Genomic DNA, 15,415 nt, shown 5'->3' with positions numbered 1-15,415 from the left:
CTGAGCGTCTGTGACTGCTCTAGAGGGAGGCAACAGCACCTCTGAGTGCTCTCAGGGGAGAACTGATGTGTCAGGGAAGCCCAACTGGACCTTAGCGGGGATGGAGCTGGGAATGGTAGCCTTCTTAAGATCAGAAGGTTCTAGAAAGTGCTGGCAGGAAGTTGCAGAGGGGATCTTGGAGGTGGTCCCTTCAGCCTCTGTTAGATCGTTGCTGTTGTTGCGACCCCTTTTAGGACACTGAGGCCAAGAAGGCACGACATTTGCCCTGGTGTACCTTGTCTGGATCCCACCGTTCCTGAGCTCTAGCTCTCCTGAAATAGGTGCTCGTGTTCACTGATGCATGAGCCTGGCATCAGCAAGAGGGCACAGCCTAGTCCTTTATTATCATAATCGTCATTATTAGTATTTAATTTTGTTAGGGCAGTTACAGGTTCATGGCAAAGTTGAGAGGAAGGTATGGAGATGTCCCGTGTGCTTCTGCATAGCCTCCCTCACTGTCAGTGTCCCCCAGCAGAGAGGCACATGTGTCACTGTGGCTGCACCTGCACTGGTAGATGATCCCCCAGAGCTCCTAATTTACATTGGGGTTCACTCCTGTGGCTTTGAGAGAATATATAGTTACATGTAGCTACCATTACAGTCTTACTGCCATAGAAAGCCAGCTGGTCTTTGATGAGTGGACCTGGGGCCACAGTTTCCTTGACTTGACATTGGCACAAAGAACCAGCAGTCATCACAAAACAGGAATGTGGACAGCTTTTTGCTTTAGTTTGCACTGCAGTTTCATGGCAGCTTACTTCCTCTCCTCCCCTTTGACAACTATGAAAATGAGGCTCAGGTGATCCCAGTCTTTTCATGTGTGTGTCAACATATTCCATGGGCCTCTTGTGTCCATTTCTTCACTAGCTGTGGTCTTGGACCCCAAGACCTTGCTGAACTGAGGCCAGCCATCAAATGAGTATTTGCAGGTTACTTGGAAATTGAGTGGAAGCCACAGTCTAGCTTAGCAAGCTGACGGGAGAGACCAAAACACTCTTGTTAGAGAATAAATTGAGGGAAGCCTTGGCCTTTGCATCAGCTGGTTACAGTAGTGGGGTTACCTCTGGCTTTTGCTAAGCACCTACTGTGTACCAAGCATTGAGGTAGATATTACACACATCATTGTTTTACATTTTATTTATCTATTTGAAAGGCAAAGAGACAGAGAGTGAGAGAGACAGAGAGAGAGAGACAGATATATAGACAAAAAGAGATCACTTATCCAGTAGTTCACTCTCCAGATGTCCCTAATAGTGGGAGGTGGGTCAGGCTGAATCCAGGAACTAGGAGCTCAATCTAGGTCTCTAGATTGAGTGGCAGAGACTCTAATACTTGAGCCATCATCTGCTTCCCAAGGTGCCCATTGGCAGGAAACTAGAAGCAGGAGTTGGGACTTGAACTTAGGCACTCTGATGTAAGATGCAGTGTCCCAAGTGGTATCTTAACCACTGGGCCAAACAACTGCCCCACTCATCATTGTTATTTTGAAAATTTTATTATAAAATGATAGCTGAAGGGTTTTCAAAAATTTATGGACAGTGCATATTATGAAAAATACTATGTATTATATTTCAGATTTTTGCACCAAAGTAAACATCTTAATTCCATTTTCACAAACTTATTGAAGTACCTTCATATATTTCTTATTAAATAAATCAAATAATCAGCAAGTAGAGACTGGAAAGTCTCTAACCCAACATGCATTATTTCATCCACTGTCTTTCATTTTATATCAGGTAGGTCCTATAATTATTCCTGTTTACAGGTGAGACAGTTGAGGCTGAGAGAAGGTGAGTGGCTAGTCCAGTGTCCCCGCTTGCAGAGTGCTCGGGGAGGGGACTAGTGCAGGGAGGCCCCAGGGGCAGCATTTGAGGAGGACTTGCTCCCTGGGTCCGGTGCTCGCACCTGAGCTGCCCGCGGTGCTGCTGCCTAGGCACCTCACCTGCTTCTCACTCCCCACCCTGTTTGAGCCTTTTCGCTGATGCCAAGACTGTGAGTTCTCCGGTGTGCCGATCTCTTCCCTTCCCTTCCTTGACCTTCTGTTAGCTTCCTACAGTTGGGGTGCCTTTCATCCTCATGCCTGCTTTTATTTTTTTTTTTATTTTTTTTAAAGATTTACTTACTTATTTGGAAGGCAAAGTTACAGAGAGGCAGAGGCAGAGAGAGAGAGAAAAAGGTTCACTCCCCAAATGGCTGCAATGGCTGGATCTGGGCCAGTCTGAAGCCGGGAGCCAAGAGCTTTTTCTGGATCTCCCACAGCGGTACAGGGACCCCAAAACTTGGGCTATCTTCTGCTGCTTTCCCAGTTCATTAGCAGGGAGCTGGATCGGAAGTGGAACAGCTGTAACTTGAACTTTGCCTATATTGGATGCTGGTACTGCAGGTGGCATACCACAGCGCCAGCCCCCTCTCACACCTGCTTTAAGACACCCTTCTTTTGGAGCTGGCGCCATGGCTTACTTGGTTAATCCTCCGCCTGCTCCCGGCTTCAGATCGGCGTAGCTCCGGCCGTAGTGGCCATTTTGGGGGTGAACCAATGGAAGGAAGACCTTTCTCTCTCTCTCTCTCACTGTCTATCTGTTTAAAAAAAAAAAAAAAGATGCCCTTCTTCCCTCCCTCCCTCCCTCCTTCCTTCCTATCTCTCTGTCTGTCTTCTATCTGTCCAGGCTCTCCACTTCCCCCAACCCTCCACTTGCCCCCAGACACACGAGGAAATGAGCCCATGGTTATATACACTAAAAGCAGACAGAGCAGACCCTAAGTAAGACAGGCCTCTTTGATCTCCTGTCCTGTGCTGTCTTTCTTGAGACCCCGTCCCCTTCCCACTCTGCCACTCCCAGGTGCCGGCATCGCTGGCAGCCCTGCTAAGGAGGAAGACATTGGCCATGACCTCCTAACCCAGTATGGAGCTCCGTGTGGGCTTTTCCTCTTGAACCAGAGAGCCTCACTTCCTCTGCAATATCCCAGATCCAGCTAGTGAGCAGAAGACTCTACAGGGCTGATTAAGCCCCCAAGCCAGGCCTGTTTCCTCATCTGTCCAGCAAACCACAGCCCTGCCCTCTTGCCAGTGCTGCTGTGACCATCAGATGGAGAAGCAGCACCTGACCAGGTCTTGTTTTGTCAGTGTTGGTGGCTGTGCAAATCAGCATCATCGGGGGCCCTGGAAGCCCTCCCCCTGCAGCCTCCAGAACCTGGCGAGCAGCCGCCCAGGGTCAGGGTTGAGCCTTTCCGTGTAGGAGCTGGATGCACATTTAATCCTGAGTCAGCCTTGTTCACCCCTGAGAATTGGGCCCACACTTCTGTCCCCTTCACACTTCAGCTGCCCACCTGCTAGTGACCCCTGCGGTTTCAACAGCATCACTTCCGTCTGTAGGCTCTGTGGTCGCTGCCTGACCTGACCAAAACTCCCACCTTTCTGAACTGGGTCTTTCTGGGGGGCAGCCCCAGGGCCCCTGCAGGGCAGCCTGTAGGAGGCCCCACCCCAGCCCAGGTCTTACTTTGGAAGAAGGGCTGAGCTGGCTACTTCCTCCCCGCCAGCCACTTCTGGTTCAGGCAGAGTGGTTGGTGTGTCACTGCTGGTGTGTCACCTGCTGACCCCAGCTTCTGGAATGAGCCCCGGGGGACACAGAGCCTGGAGTCAGAGCCAGCATGAGGGGGGGCCGGGGCCTGCCTGTTTTGCAGTGGGATTGCAGGACAGGGATGGAGACAGAGGGTGGAGCTGTGGGCAGACTGCAGAGAGAGAGCAGCAACCTTCTGGTCCCGGCTCCACCCTGACCTTGTTGTGACCTTGGCCTTCTCTGCCCTGGACGTGCCTCTTGTCCTGCTTGTGCCATGAGCTCATGCCGCAGGACTCTGGCCTCTGAAGTTTGCTACTGGCCCATGTGGGTGGCGGGGTCAGCCTCTCCTCTGCCTCTTTTTGATGTCATCGTGTTTAGAGAGGCCTCCCATGCACAATGTTCCCGGACAAGTGCTTCCCACCTGGTGATGCAGGGGTTGGTTCACTGTCCCTGGAGAGTCCCTGCTGCTCTGTCATCCTGAGCATGGTGCCCCTCCACCCAGGAGAGGCCATCCAAGCCTCCCTGCCCAGCACAGGAGGAGAGTTCCCGTCGACCCAGCAGTCATCTTGACCATCTGGGCATGAGGTCAGCGGGGCCTGGAAACTCCCCGCTTCTTTCTTTGTCTTCTTTCTTCCACAAGTCCAGGCCCTGCTGTGGGCGGCTCCTCTGCTGTCCAGAGAGGGTTTTCCCACCAGGTGGTGCTCCCCAGTGTTTGGCAGCCAGGCCTCTGCACTGAGACTCAAAGGGAGCAGAACACCCCTATCTGCCCCCCTGCTTTGCTTCCCAGGGACCCCTTTATCCATGGGTTGCCCAGGGCCGAGATAGATGAGGCATTGCATGGTTTGGAGAACTGGAAGGTGGGGTTTGTTTCCTGTGGCCCACATCCTGCTCTGTCGCTTGGCCATGTATCTGGGCATCTGTGTGCCAGCCCTGATCCCTTGCAGGTTGATGTGCAAAGCATCTCTGGCCAGGGTATCTGGCCAGGTCCTCCCTGGGATGCTTGGACCTGGTCTCACAGCTCGTGGCTTCAGGTCAAGGGCTCCTCTGTCCGTCCTTTCAGCCTCTCTGCTGTGAATTGGAGGTTTCTGGAGGCCCTGCTTTGGGCACTTGCAAGATTTTCTACTACTTAAGGTGAGGCATTGGCCCCTATTCCCGTGGGGCTTCTGATCTACTGGGTAGTCTGCCATGGAGTCAGAAGCCACCCACATCACAGCTTGGTGTTAATTCTGAGTTTGGTATAGGCACATGCAGAGTAAGGGGCAGGAACCGGGACACTTGCTGCCACTTCCCCTTCCAGGTGGCACCAAGTGCCGCCAGCCCTCAGTATCCCCACTTGGGAAGTCATTTCAGTTCTCTCTCTCTCTCTCTCTCTTTTTTTTTTTTTTTTTTTGACAGGCAGAGTGGACAGTGAGAGAGAGAGAGACAGAGAGAAAGGTCTTCCTTTTTGCCGTTGGTTCACCCTCCAGTGGCCGCCGTGGCCAGTGCGCTGCGGCCGGCGCATCGCGCTGATCCGAAGCCAGGAGCCAGGTGCTTCTCCTGGTCTCCCATGCGGGGTGCAGGGCCCAAGCACTTGGGCCATCCTCCACTGCACTCCCGGGCCATAGCAGAGAGCTGGCCTGGAAGAGGGGCAACTGGGACAGAATCCGGCTCCCCGACCGGGACTAGAACCTGGTGTACCGGCGCCGCAAGGCGGAGGATTAGCTTATTGAGCCACGGCGCCGGCCCATTTCAGTTCTCGATGATGGCCTGCCTCCCTGGACAGGCAGGTGGCAGTCATGCCAAGCTGGGGAAGGCTTGTTCTTACCTCAGGAAGCCTTCAGCCAGGTGGACAAATGCTGACGCTGGTCAGGTGCCTGCCCCTGGGGTGGCTAGGCATGTGAGGAGGACAAGCAGACAGGGAGGCATCCCTGTCTGATGGCATTTTTGAGCACCTTACTGTATGCGCATCATTGTGCTGAGTGCTTCACCCACGTGGTCTCTATTGATTCAGCGGATACCTCTGTGCTGTGTTGCTCTGCTGGGTAACACTGACCTTTCAGATTAAAAGCAGGTCTCACCCCTAAGTGAGTAATGACTTTTGTGCTGGGTGTGTGGGCCCACTATAAGTTAATCAGCTTTTGCTGGAGGGGCTCCTGTGCAGCAGAACTTTGTATTTCTGGCCCTTTCCACTTGGGGCAGAAATCCTTGTTAGTTCCTGGGCTTCTGACAGGGCAGGGAAAGCAGCCCCAGGGTTATCTGATAGCCCAGCGCTACCCTTCACACAGACATGCACTGTCTGTCTGCCTGGCCTGTGTGCAGGGGGGTTCAAGTCTCAGCCTTGGAGGCAGGCAGGGCAGAGCTTGCCGTAATCACAGCTCAGTGTCTTCAGCTCTCTGAGCCTCAGGCTTCTCCCCAAGAACACAGGGCTCTCAGAGCAGTTTTGCAGCCTTTCTGAGCTGATGGATCTGCAGCTTTTCTCACAGGGCCTAGCAAATGACTGGTTCCTAGAGAGTGGAATTTTCGCTCTTTGCTCTCTCTGAGAACTGTGTGGGTTTGAAAGCACCTTGGAGGATTCTTGATTGAAATAGTTGTGCTTTGGGAGTGGTGATCTTGGGAGGGAGATTTTGGGGCCCCTGAATCCTCAGTTCTCTAAGAAGAGAGATTGAGAGCTGTGCCTTGTTTCTGAGCTGTTTGTAGAGCTGTTGGCTGCATCTGCTTTTCAGCCTCAGGGCCTTTGCCCCTACTGTTCTCTGTGCCTGGTATATATTTATTTATTTGAAAGTCAGGGTTACACAGAGAGAGGAGAGGCAGAGAGAGAGAGAGGTCTTCCATCTGATGGTTCACTCCCCAGTTGGCCACAACGACCAGAGGTGCGCCAATCCAAAGCTAGGAGTCAGGAGCTTCTTCCAGGTCTCCCATGCGGGTGCAGGGGCCCAAGGACTTGGACCATCTTCCATTACTATCCCAGGCCATAGCAGAGAGCTGGATTGGAAGTAGAGCAGCTGGGTCTCGAATTGGCGCCCATATGGGATGCTGGCGCTTCAGGCCAGGGCGTTAACCCACTGTGCCACAGCGCCAGCCCCAGCCTGGTGTATTCTTTACAGATATCTTCCTGGCTAGTTCCCTCACCCAACTCAGGTCTTTGCTAAATTAGCTCCATGAGGACTTTCCTATCTGCTCCACTTAAAACTGAAGTCTCTGCCTCCTCCTTCCCTGCTGAATTTGTCCATGGACTTTTATTTTTATTATTTATTTATTTATTTGACAGGTAGAGTTATAGACAGGGAGAGAGAGAGAGACAGAGAGAAAGGTCTTCCTTCTGTTGGTTCACTCCCAAATGGCCACTATGGCCAGCGCTGCGCCAATCTGAAGCCAGGAGCCAGGTGCTTCTCCTGGTCTCCCATGCGGGTGCAGGGCCCAAGCACTTGGGCCATCCTCCACTGCACTCCCTGGCCACAGCAGAGAGCTGGACTGGAAGAGGAGCAACAGGGACTAGAACTGGTGCCCATAATGGGATGCTGGCACTGCAGGCGGAGAATTAACCAAGTGAGCCACGGTGCTAGCCCCAAACTTTTTTTTCAAAAAGGTTTATTTATTTTATTTGAAGGTGAATTACACAGAGAGAGAAGGAGAGGCAGAGAGAGAAACAGGTCTTCCATCCGCTGGTTCACTCCCCAACTGGCCGCAACAGCTGGAGCTGCTCTGCTGAAGCCAGGAGCCAGGAGCTTCTTCTGGGTCTCCCATACAGGTGCAAGGGCCCAAGGACTTGGGCCAACTTCCACTGCTTTCCCAGGCCACAGTAGAGAGCTGGGTTGGAAGTGGAGTAGCCGGGAGTTGAACCGGTGCCCATATGGGATGCTGGCACTGGGCAGCTTTACCTGCTATGCCACAGCACCGGCCCCTGTCTGTAGACTTTTATTTATTTTTTTTTTAATTTTTGACAGGCAGAGTGGACAGTGAGAGAGAGAGACAGAGAGAGAAAGGTCTTCCTTTGCTGTTGGTTCACCCTCCAATGGCCGCCGCTGCAGCCGGCGCACCGCGCTGATCCGATGGCAGGAGCCAGGATCCAGGTGCTTTTCCTGGTCTCCCATGGGGTGCAGGGCCCAAGCACCTGGGCCATCCTCCACTGCACTCCCTGGTCATAGCAGAGAGCTGGCCTGGAAGAAGGGCAACCGGGACAGAATCCGGCGCCCCAACCGGGACTAGAACCCGGTGTGCCGGCGCTGCAAGGTGGAGGATTAGCCTATTGAGCCACGGCGCCGGCTAACTTTTAAAAACATATTTATTTATTTGCAAGGCAGAATTAGAGAGGGTCAGACACAGAGAGATCTTCCATCTTCTGATTCACTCTCCACATGACTGCAACAGCAGGGGCTGGGCCAGGCCAAAGCCAGGAGGCAGGAACTCTATCCAGGTCTCCCACATAGGTGACAGAGGCCGGAGCAGTTGGGCCATTTTCTGCTGCTTTCCCAGGCGCAGTAGCCAGGAACTGGATCGGAAGTAAAGCAGCAGGACTCAAAGCAGCACCTATATGGGATGCCAGTGTCGCAAATGGTGTCTACACCCGCTGCACCACGACACTGGCCCCATCGTAGACTTTTTTTTTTTTATCACCTGAAATACTGCGTTCTGCAGCATCCCCTAGTGCCTCCTCCACTAGGATATGACCTCCACTGAGGGTTTCTGTCTGTTAGGTTTGCTGATGATTCCCCAGCACCCAGAGGACTCCCCTGACAGGATGAATGTTCAAGAAGTAATTGTTGACTGAATGCATGAATGGATGAATGGAGAGTTTCTCTTCGAAGTCACAGAAGTAGGATTCGCAAATCGCTTAACAGGGTGGTTTCCAACAAAACAGAGCAGATGCGATTGGGCAGATTCATGCAGAAAACCTGATGTACAAATAGAGAGTGGCCTGATGGAAAATTCATCTGTTCATCAGAACTGGTGGGGCCAGGCCATGCGTGAGCCGAGACCGAAGGAGGAAGAGGCAGGGCATTAAATATTAGTCAGGGTTTTTTTTTGCCTTCCTCTTTTTTTTTTTCAGAGGTTGACATACATATAAAGGTACCTTTTGATTGGATTGACTTGCTTAGCCCTTAGGGTACAAGCATTTCAGTTTAAAGATCACTGATTTACTTTCAGACTTTCGTTTCCCATCCTCAGGGAGGGGAAGGGACTGCCCGGCCTCCGCAGTGGGTTCTTGGCACGGCCGTTCCTTCACTTGGTAGGTGTGCTCGTTGGGTACTCGCTGCCGAGCTCACACTGTGCTGGGCACTGAGGATCCAGTGGTGGGAGAACAGATAGGGTCTCGTCCTGCCAGCTTTCAAGTGCAGAACACGCACTCCCACTTCTGGGCTGCAAACCCCGGTTCTCTCTTGTAGCCTACATGGCACCCTGTAGTTGATGGCAGTTCAATGAAGCAGCAGTGCAGTGAGGCTGCTGAAAGAAATGCATGCCATGCTTAGGTTGTATTCATAGAAGCAGAGTGTCCGGATTGAAGCAGGTGCCCGTCTGCCTGTCTTGTTCTGCTGTACCGTGGTCAGACCGGCCTGGAGTGCTGCATTCCATTCTGGGTTATGGGTTCTGTCTTCTGCAGCACTAGCAGACTAGAGCTTCCCCCAGAAGGATGCCCAGTGGCCTGGCCAGCCCCCTGATGTACTGCTGTTGTCCTTACAGCCAGGCAGGCGCCACGGCAGGGGCTGCGCCACTCTCATGGAAGGGAGAGGACCGTACCGGATCTACGACCCTGGGGGCGGCGCGCCTCCAGGAGAGGCGTCCGCAGCTTTTGAGCGCCTAGTGGAGGAGAATTCCCGGCTGAAGGAGCAAATGCAAGGGATAAAGATGTTAGGTAAAGCAGACCCCGCACCTCCCTGTGATGCCAGCCCCTCTGCCCAGCAGTGCCAGCGGGCACCTGCCTCTGTCCACATCATTCCTCTGACCTCCTGGCCCAGTGCTGGCCCCTGCCCCGCAGCTGTGTCTTCATGCACACCTGTAGCTTGGTGACATATTGCCAGCCCTGATACCTGCCATGCCAAATATCCTAAAATGGCCCAGAGGGAGATGAGGAGAGGGAGCTGGAAGGCTTCATCTTCCTGGGGCACCAGAGAAGGGGAGAGCCAGCATTGCCAAGGACGGCCAGGGTGCGCGTCCCCAGGGGTTGGGGCCGGCCGCAGAGCTTGGCTTGCATCAGGTGGCAGTGGGCCCCTTGGTTTCTCTTTGGGTTTCTGAGTTGTCCCCGTGTACCAGCATTCAGCTCAGATGCCAGTCCTCCTCCTTGCGAGGTCCTCATTGACACCCCTCTTATAAAAGGGTCTTTCTTTTCTGTCCACTCATTAGCTCTTCCCCTGCCCTGTGCCCTCTCTCTGGTCTCGGGTGTTGCAGGCGAGCAGGGCTTCCTGGGTTTCTAAGTGCTTTCTCCTGGCCTGGCAGACCCGTGCTTGGGGTGGCAGGCTGGGGAGGGAGGCGCAAGTTTCCCCTTCTCAAGGTGTAAGAGAAGAGAAACTGAGGCCCTAAGGCCTGAGAGTGTGACCCAGGACCTCCATCCTGCGGCCATCTCCAGACTTGGGGGCTCAGGCCCTGCGTAGCCCCTGGGTGCCTTGGTGGTAGACCTGAGGGAGCCCCTAGCTTTCTGTGGAGTCTGCTGGCAGGGTGGGCAGGCCGTGGGCCAGGAAGAGGGTGCCAAGCATCAGGACTTCTTGAGCTCCCTTCCACCCCTGCTTTCCCCCGAGTGCCAGATCTTCCTCCTGACCACAGCCTGGTTCTGGAGGTGGTCAGGATGGGCTTTGTCCCACCCCGCCCACCACCAGACCATGGTGGGAGTGGAGTCCAGGGCCTGGAGTCTTGAAAGCCAGGCAGAGCAGGGACGGGGTGTGGGGTGGGGAGCCCAGGGCCCCGAGCTGAGTCAATCCTTTCTGCCTTGTCTCTCCAGGGGAGCTCTTGGAAGAGTCCCAGATGGAAGCGTCCAGGCTGCGGCAGAAGGCGGAGGAGCTGGTGAAGGACACTGAGCTGCTCCCACCACCTTCTCCCCCCTTGGGCTCCTTTGACCGCCTGGCCGAGCTCACAGGTACCCCCGACTGCCTAACCCTTCGTAGTGGGCTCCCTTCTCGTTCTCGTTCTGAAAGGAGAACATCCTTGGGCCCCAGACCTGGGCCCTGGACCAGCTGTCCAGAAAGTCAGATGTGGAAGGCACTTCAAAACAGTCTTGTTAATAATGGCCAGGGACTCAGCAGTCCTGAGGCCCAGTTAGATCTTAGCAATAGATCACAACAACCCTCTGCACCCCACGGTCTTTATCTAACACGTGTTAATGGGCAATGACTGTGCGCCAGGCATGGTGCTCCAGGCACTGTCTCCCTCTCCTCTGTAGTTAGGGAAGCTGAGACCCAGGGGAGAATCTGGACTTGCCTGCTTTTTGCCTGCTGCCGTGCAGTTCAGGTGCAGGGTTACCTGTGCTGCATAGTAAAGGGAAGGGTGGCTGTGACTGAGGTTGCAGCCCTGTGTGTGGTGGCCATGCCTTACCCGGGCATGCCTCCAAGTCCAGGACAAGGTGTGGGACCAAGGAGGAGGAGGCCTCACATGCAGGACTTAGGGGCCTCCTGTTCAGCTCTGCCCTTTGGGTCTCGGCCCAGGCTGGTGTGCTGAACTTCATTTGTGGAGTGGACAAGTGGAGAGAAGTGATGGTCGCAGAGTCCCCTATGCTGTGGTCAGTGGGCATTCCAGCTTCCCCTCGTCCACTCAGCAGGATTTCCGAGTCCCTGCCTGGTGCCAGGCCCCCTCCCAGAGGAAGCCAAGTAGCTTCCCTCAAGGGCTCTCTGTGGTCAGAGCCCCAGGGGCCTGGGGAAGGAGAGCCGACTTTGAGTCCTGATTTTGCAGTTGCTGGCTGGCGACTGTGGGCAGGTGGTCACCTTACCAAGCTTCCATTTCCTTGCCTGGAAAATCAGGATATGAGAATGTAAATAGGCTTTGCTAATCAGAAACCATTGTCCTTGTCATCGTTGGCAGTGGCTCCATCGAGCAGTGGCCTCCTTGGGCTTTTCCCACGAAGTCCAGGAAAGAGAATTCCTCTGCCCAGGACCTGCCCCTGCCTTCTCAGGGCTGGTTGTCTGCATGGGCTACCTGGTCCTGAGGGGACCCCTTCTGTTTTCCTGGGCTCAAGTGGGGAACTGTGAAAGAGGCCCTTCTGCCAGGGCCTGTCCTCGAGAGAGTGTCATCTGGGCCCCTGCCTTCCCCATTCATCCGTGCTCTCTTGATCCTCCAGGAAAGAACACTGATGTCCTGGCTCCTTCAGCCGCACCTGCAAGCCCCCGTGACAAGCCAGCCCCAGTGCCCAAACCTCCATCCAGCGTAAGTTGCCTTTGGAGCCGTGATTAGAGGTTGCCTGGACCTCAGGATACCCCTGGCAGATACAAGACCGTGAAGAGGATCATGGTCAGATTCTGACTTTGTGGTGACATGGGCAAGTCACCAGTTTGGGGGCCTCACTCCCCATTTTGAAATGAAAGTCATAATTAAAACCTACCAGGAAGACCGTGGGCCACACCAGAACTTGGTCTCCTTGGCTGCGTGGCATATTTAGTGTGCACTGACCATACGGAAGTGATGTGGTGCTCATTCTCAAAGATGGCTCGGCAGTCGTCTTGCGCAGATTTGACCAGAGGGGTTTTGCTGCTGTCCTAGGGCAATCCAGGGAATTGTAGGGCTTAGTGTCTTCACCCTGCAGGTCAGGTCCAGCAAGAAGGCTGCTTGTGAGATCCCACAGGTGATGCCAAGGGGGAAAGGGGACTTTCTAGGGCAAGGTTGAGACCCTCCATGGCCATGAGGCTAGGCTGGAAGCCAGGCACAGAGCTGTCCTCGGCGTCCTACCCTGGGCTGGAGTGAGGAGAGGCTGAGCTAGTCCTTGTAACCCAGAGGCAGCTGCTGGCTCTGGCGTCCCATCAGCCCATCAGTTGGTTGAGCAATCACAGAGTTCTACTTGGAATGCCTGTGAGGCGTGGAAAGGCCGCTTGTTGGCTAAACAATCTGTAGGCCTTTCTTCAGCTCAGTCCGCTCGTCTGGGGTCCCTGGGACTGGGGGTGGCAAGGCAGGCCGGGGACCTTGCTTGGCTGTTGTCTCTGTTCCCTGGGAGGCAGGCGGAGACGTCTAGGCCCAGGGCACAGCCCTGGGGCTGCAGTAGGAATGCTGGCTCCACAGTCTTGGGTTCAGTCCCTGCCTTTGCATTCACGAACCCAGTGACCTCCTTCCCGCTCTGTGGCTGCCTTGAGAAATGATCTTGTTCATGGGAAGGTTTTAAATGTACAGGCCTTAAGGAATCACAAGCCTGAGTGCTGGCAGTTCACGGGTGGCTAGTGCAGCAGCCCTGTAGTGCAGATGAGGAGATTGGCCTTTGAGGGGATGTGTCCCCAGATCACCCCCGGTTAGGGCAGCCTTGCCGGGAGTGCTGCCTCAGGCTCCCTGGGAACCGACAGGTGGCTGTGCCTGGGAGTTCCGCAGAGTGGGCCGTCTGCAGGAGTTGGATCGGGAGGAGGTCTTTCCTCCAGGCCTCTATGCCCTTGAGCTGCCCTCCACAGTGGGACCCCGAGGAGGCTGGGCTGGTTTTCTCCTGGGCAGCCGCTGACTCCCTCTCTGCACAGGGCACCTCCTCTGAGTTTGAAGTGGTTCCTGCTGAGGAGCAGAGTTCTCCACCTGACAGCAGCGCCTGCGCCAGAAACACCATGGTGAGTGGACAGGCAGGCCCCTGCCATGTCCCCTCCTTCCTCTCTGCCTTCCTCTGTCTCGGTCACAGGCTCCTTCGTGAGAGACTCAGTAAGTGCCCCTGGGGATCCTGGGGTCACGTGGGGACTCAGAGGGGCAGGTCCAGAGAGTGCTTCTCGCTCACGTATGCAAATCCCAGGCTGGTGACTTCCCCAACGCAGGGCACGCAGGCATCCGACTCTTATGAAAGCCTGGGCGCTTCGCCAGCCCTGCTGGCCTCTGCCACGAGCCGGACATCACACACACAGTGACTCATCCCTCAGGTCTGGGGGCTGCTAGCGTGGGGAGTGCGGGGGTCAGAAAGGCCCAGAGCCACCTAACGTGGAGGATTTCACTCTTGTGCAGGCTCTAGGCCTCTCAGGGTCCCCCCGGGGGCACATAGGGAAGAGGTTAAGCTGCACACGTGCACATGTGCATACGCATGTGTGTACATGTACACATGCACACTCACAGAATCTCCCAGTTCTGGGAATTCTTTGAATTCTGTACTTTACTACCCATTTGCTGTTATCCCAGCTATGTCGTCCTTCTGTTCTTTCTTAAAATGACCAGAATTATTGGACAATCACTGAGGAGGGTCTGGAAGATTGTTCAGAGGTCTTAACTTCCTATGTTCTCCTCCTGTCTCCCTTCCCACTTTGAGGGTTTTTTTTTTTTTTTATTGTTGCTATGTGAGCAACAATATTTATTTATTATTTTCATCTACTTGAAAGGCAGCAATCTGGGGTCTAACCCATCACTGATATTTTGGTCCCCTGCTTTGTTTCGCAAAAGATTTGGGTGGCAGAGTTGCTCTTTGGTTCACTGCCTGCTTCCCATGTCTCTGGGTCCTCAGGGAACAGCCCTTGTCCCTGACTGTGCAGCCTTTTTTTTTTTTTTTTTTTTTTTTTAAGATTTATTTATTTACTTGAGAGGCATAGTTAGAGATACACAAAGAGAGGTCTTCTATCTGCTGGTTCACTTCCCAAAAGGCCACACCAACCTGAGCAGCGCCAGTCTGAAGCCAGGAGCCAAGAACTTCTTCCAGGTCTCCCAGGTACTAGGTGGTGGTTCATCTTCCACTGCCTTCCCAGGCCATCAGCAGGGTGCTGGATCAGAAGCGGAGCAGCCGGGACTTGAACCCGCGCTACAGGGAGATGCTTAACTTACTACGCCACAGTGCCAGCCTGACTGCAGCTTATACTTGGCATTCCCCCAGTGACGAGAGGCTCATCCAGCACTGGGCAGCTCTGAGTGTTAGAAATGTTCCCTGTTTCAGTCTGCTGGGACCCTATGTTCCTTGTCCTGTTCTGGCCCCTAGGACGATGGCCCAGGAGGCAGGGTTCCCTGTTAAGACAGTGTTTCACTTTTTGGCCATGGGCCAGTAACCTTATCTCATTGATAGATTCCTCCTTGGCCCAACGATGTGCCTGGTCTGTGCCGAGACAAGACAAGATAGATGCCCCCCACCCTCTGAAGCTTGAAATCAGAGGGATTTGAAACACTTCAGGTGCCCGAAATAGGATGGCGTTGTCATCTCAGCTCCTTGCTGGAGAGAAACAGTAGGGAACCAAGGCCAAACTGCGAAACCACCGTTGTCTCTTATCAGAACATGGCATTAACAATAAGAAAAAGCCTTCACTGAGTGCCAGGTTGCTACAGAGTTCAGGGAAGCTGGAGGTCAGCCTGGCAGAGAACTGGATCATGAGTCAGGGAGCCCGGTTCTAGTCCTCACTCGACAGTGACTCCCTGGGCAGCCAAGGGCGAGTTCCTGCTCCTATACCTGAGGTCCCTGAAGCTCAGATGTCATGTGGGTCCCATAGATGTTCAGGCAAGTCAGGTGGAAGGGCTGAACTGTGGCAGCATGGGAGGGGGCAGCAGGCCTTGCAGAGGCAGGGACCTGTGGGAAGGAGCCTAGAGAGGTACAGAGGCTCAGGCGAGGAAGGTGGGGAACCCGGCTGGATGCTGCTGCACATGAGACCCCTGCTGAAGGCCTTAGTGCCTGGTGGGGGATCTGGGCTTGATGGAACGAGCAGGAAGGTACCACTGTGACTCCTTGGGCGTGGTGTTGGCTTACCTAAGGCAGGGCCATTGGTAGGAGTGTTCTA

General features: G+C 54.2%; 1 protein-coding gene across 9 annotated transcripts in view; it reads left to right on the top strand.

Moving 5' to 3' along the window:
- TNIP1 (TNFAIP3 interacting protein 1) overlaps window positions 1–15,415 on the top strand; it is a 54,940-nt gene that overhangs the window by 15,650 nt on the left and 23,875 nt on the right. For 6 of the 9 annotated variants that reach the window (XM_008255274.3, XM_070076336.1, XM_051843548.2 and 3 more), the window contains 4 exons: window positions 9,255–9,426; window positions 10,507–10,641; window positions 11,836–11,921; window positions 13,208–13,291. In XM_008255274.3, coding sequence (XP_008253496.2) covers window positions 9,291–9,426; window positions 10,507–10,641; window positions 11,836–11,921; window positions 13,208–13,291 — 441 coding nt within the window. In that variant the 5' untranslated portion in view covers window positions 9,255–9,290. The remainder of the gene's footprint in view (window positions 1–9,254; window positions 9,427–10,506; window positions 10,642–11,835; window positions 11,922–13,207; window positions 13,292–15,415) is intronic. The other 3 variants (XM_051843549.2, XM_008255277.4, XM_070076337.1) reach the window with 1 other exon arrangement.

The sequence above is a fragment of the Oryctolagus cuniculus genome, chromosome 6 (genome assembly GCF_964237555.1).
Source record: "Oryctolagus cuniculus chromosome 6, mOryCun1.1, whole genome shotgun sequence".
NCBI classification, from domain to species: domain Eukaryota; kingdom Metazoa; phylum Chordata; class Mammalia; order Lagomorpha; family Leporidae; genus Oryctolagus; species Oryctolagus cuniculus.
The sequence above is the reverse complement of the archived record's forward strand: the minus strand, read 5'-3'. Positions and strand labels throughout refer to the sequence as shown.